This window comes from Erigeron canadensis, chromosome 7 (assembly GCF_010389155.1).
Source record: "Erigeron canadensis isolate Cc75 chromosome 7, C_canadensis_v1, whole genome shotgun sequence".
Lineage (NCBI taxonomy): Eukaryota > Viridiplantae > Streptophyta > Magnoliopsida > Asterales > Asteraceae > Erigeron > Erigeron canadensis.
In genome coordinates, this window is record NC_057767.1 from 34912581 (window position 1) to 34915979 (window position 3399).

At 32.6% G+C, this 3399-nt stretch overlaps 1 protein-coding gene across 1 annotated transcript; it reads right to left on the bottom strand.

The window, feature by feature from the left end:
* Positions 1 to 385: 385 nt before the first annotated feature.
* LOC122608449 (40S ribosomal protein S24-1-like) lies at positions 386 to 3086 on the bottom strand. Its single transcript, XM_043781558.1, has 6 exons — positions 2993 to 3086; positions 2660 to 2745; positions 2493 to 2534; positions 1511 to 1681; positions 777 to 863; positions 386 to 623 (listed from the first exon to the last, which is right to left on the bottom strand). The coding sequence occupies exons 2-6, from the start codon at positions 2732 to 2734 to the stop codon at positions 588 to 590; spliced, it is 411 nt and encodes a 136-aa protein (XP_043637493.1). The 5' UTR covers positions 2735 to 2745; positions 2993 to 3086; the 3' UTR covers positions 386 to 587.
* Positions 3087 to 3399: the final 313 nt, after the last annotated feature.

Sequence of the window (3399 nt, forward strand, 5' to 3'; positions counted from 1 at the left end):
CCAGACATGAAATCCAGATAACTTGCTACTGTGGATCAATTGCAATTGTAACTGCAACTTTTACACTCAGCTTGAGTAATTGTGAAGAGATAACTGGTTTCGATATTTGATAACATCAAACAAGATTTGACAATTTTGACTGGTATACTTGCATATAGGAGATTTTAGATCATATTTTTGCCTTCAAGAAAAGTAACAAAAAAAAGCTTATATTGCAATGTCTGGGTGTTTGAAAACACTATTATTAGAGACCAGTTACCTCACCAACTAGCCCGCCTGACCCATTTTATCAAATCTACAGATAAACAACCAGCAGAATCAGTTCACGATGATCATGTAACTAGGATATTTCAAGTCTTTAGACCACTAAAAGCACTCGACACAATTTTGAATAACGATGATCCATCAAAATAAAACAGATTGTAGACAAAAAGTACACATAATGTTCTTACTATATCAAGCTCTAAAAACTAGGTCCATCTCAACAGCATAATAACTGATGTAAGATTTAAAAGTCGAATACCAAGATATCCTAATAAATAGGATGCTAAGATATTTTTGAAAACTCCAGCAAAGTCTCTCATAGTTTACTTCTTCTTCTTGGCGGCATCTCCGGCCTTGGTCTGCACAAGCAAGAAAACAATATAAATCAATGTATCTCGGAAGTTAACCATTAACTTAAACTAACAAAACTTAAACCAACAAAACTTATAGCTTTATATCACACGATTCAGTTATCTTGAGGTATCTCGGAAGCACAAAAAATCAATGTATACCTTCTTTACACCTCTGATCTTCTTGGCCCTGTTCTTTCGTTCCTTCAACTGTTTTCTGGACTTCTCAACCTTTGTATCCAAGCCATTCTACAGAAAACAGAAAACATAAATATATAAGATGTAAGGACAAACTTAAGGTAACACAAGAGCTGCAACAAGTAACCTAAATAGGTGAAGCTGAGCTAGAAGAACTGGACTGTGGAGTCTTCAATTGAGACATATAAAGATAACATGAGAGTTGTCTTATTAAAGTGTTTTAAGTTTTCTATTGATGCTAAGAGTCTATAAACGATCAAACATATGATATCTTAAAAATCAAACAACACAAGCACATAAATCATTTAAATTTAATGAGTTTATCATTTTTGGGTAAAACATTTATTAAAAAAGAGATGAAATGTAGGGAAATCATATCCCTTAAATTGCAAATCAAAGCAAAGAAAGCGGCCAAATGGATTCCCAAAACACGAACACACAGTAGTATTGATTTGGTGTGCGTGTCTTTATGTTTAATTTACGCCAATCACACACACTAATAATAAAAAAGATGTGTGTGTCACGATGTAGGGAACCTTATTCTCCGTGTAAATACCACGCCACCCCTTTGTTCACGAGATAAGCGCTCGGCCTATGGCGATGTTTTTTCAATTTTTATTTTCGAAAAATGCAACAACATATGATAAGAACGTCAATCCTAACATTTTAAGATGGAAGAAAGAATAAAAAGGAGTTACCCTGACAAGCCTGTATTTAGGCTCAAACTTCTTTGCATTTTCTACTGAATCGTAAATCAATCCGAAACCAGTTGATTTACCACCACCAAAGTGAGTCCTGAATTTAAATACAAAGATGGCATTTGAATCCTTAACACTGTACATTCCAGCTAACTTTTCCTTCAATTCAGCCTTCAATCAAGGAACAAAATTAATATAAACATCAATTTTGAAATTAAAGAAACACATATATAGAACCGAAAATAAGCTTGGTAATAACAAAGCATGCTTTCCCAACACATTTCAATAAACCATACCTCCGAAATGTGTCAGAATGGTACCAAGATCATTACATTATATTGAATGGGTCAGAATGTCAGCTACTAAACTGAGTAAAGCTACAAACTTTAGCTTATAAACGGGTCAAATAGGTCATCTCATTTGAGAACTCTCCAATGCATACTCAAGTGTTTACAATCTCCTAGCTTAACGTAAAGCTGGTAAATAGATACAAATCCCAGTTAAGGCACCCCATTAAAAGTCAAGACTTCAGCTCTGATGTACACACCAAAACTAGTATTCTGGTTGCAGTTTCCTATACTGTTTCCGGGGCATCCCAACTCCCAAGATATGTACTCAGTAAGGGATGAACCCAGATCTCCAAACTTACTATGTTCAACATATAGTCATTGCTTTAATATTTTCTATTGCTATTTTTTGTATGAAAAAACTATAGTTAAAATGCATAAAAAAAATGTTGAAAGAAACACTGAATTTCCTTCAAACCATTGTTTCTATCGGATACCCTGCCCCTCCTATATTGCACTTAGAATCTTAAAAGTACAGCAAGAACGATACATATAAGTCTATCAATAAGAAGCCATAAAATAAATTTTCTAATATATTCAACACACAGATATACATACAAACCAACATAAACATACATCTAAAACATAGCTACAATTTGATAATTAAAAACAAACAAGAAAAAAAGGTTGCAAACCTTGGAGACATTAGCCCTCCCTGGATGAAGCACATCAATCACCTACATTTACAAAACATACACATTATACATACATAGTTACATAAATATACATATATATATATACACACACACAAACAAAGAGACACATATTCATCAGTTATAAATAAAATAATAAAAAGACTCACAAATTGCTTCCTGGAAAGAAGCCTGTTAGTCATAAACTTCCTTGTACGGATAGTCACTGCCTTAGTGTCAGCCATTTTCAAACTATCTATCAAATCAAACACAAAAAATATAAAAAGACTTACGCCCACATAACAAAATGATTTATTTCAACTAAAAACAAAAAATACAAACAAAATAAAACAATCCCAGATGAAAAAAATGAAAAATAAAAAAAAAACCCAGATAATGAAAATTTTATAAGTAACATTAACCAATATGCATAGATATACATACATATATGTGTATATATATATATAAGTTATAACATTAATAATTGGGAAAAATGGTTGAACCTGAATTGGCAGCTCAGATTAACGGCGAGTTTGCCTCAAGTTTTTGTTGAAAGTAATCGGCTGGAGAGAAGTGACAGAAACCCTAATAGATAGATATATATAAATGGGTATGTATGTATCTATAATGGGGCATATAGGGGACTTCTTTGGGTTTAGTGGGCTAGGTTTTATGTTTTGTTTGGGGTGGGTCTGTAAGGAAATTGGCCCATTGGGGTCGATAATGGGTCAATCATCTACGATTTTGCGATTACAAACTCTATTTGAAAAACATACCCAACAAACAGATATAAATTAATATTTAATTTAAGTGAATAAAATTACTAAAATATATGGTTGTATGAAAATCATATGTTTAATATTTGGTTGTATAAAAGTCATATTTGAAACATCAAAACCAATTTAGGGTT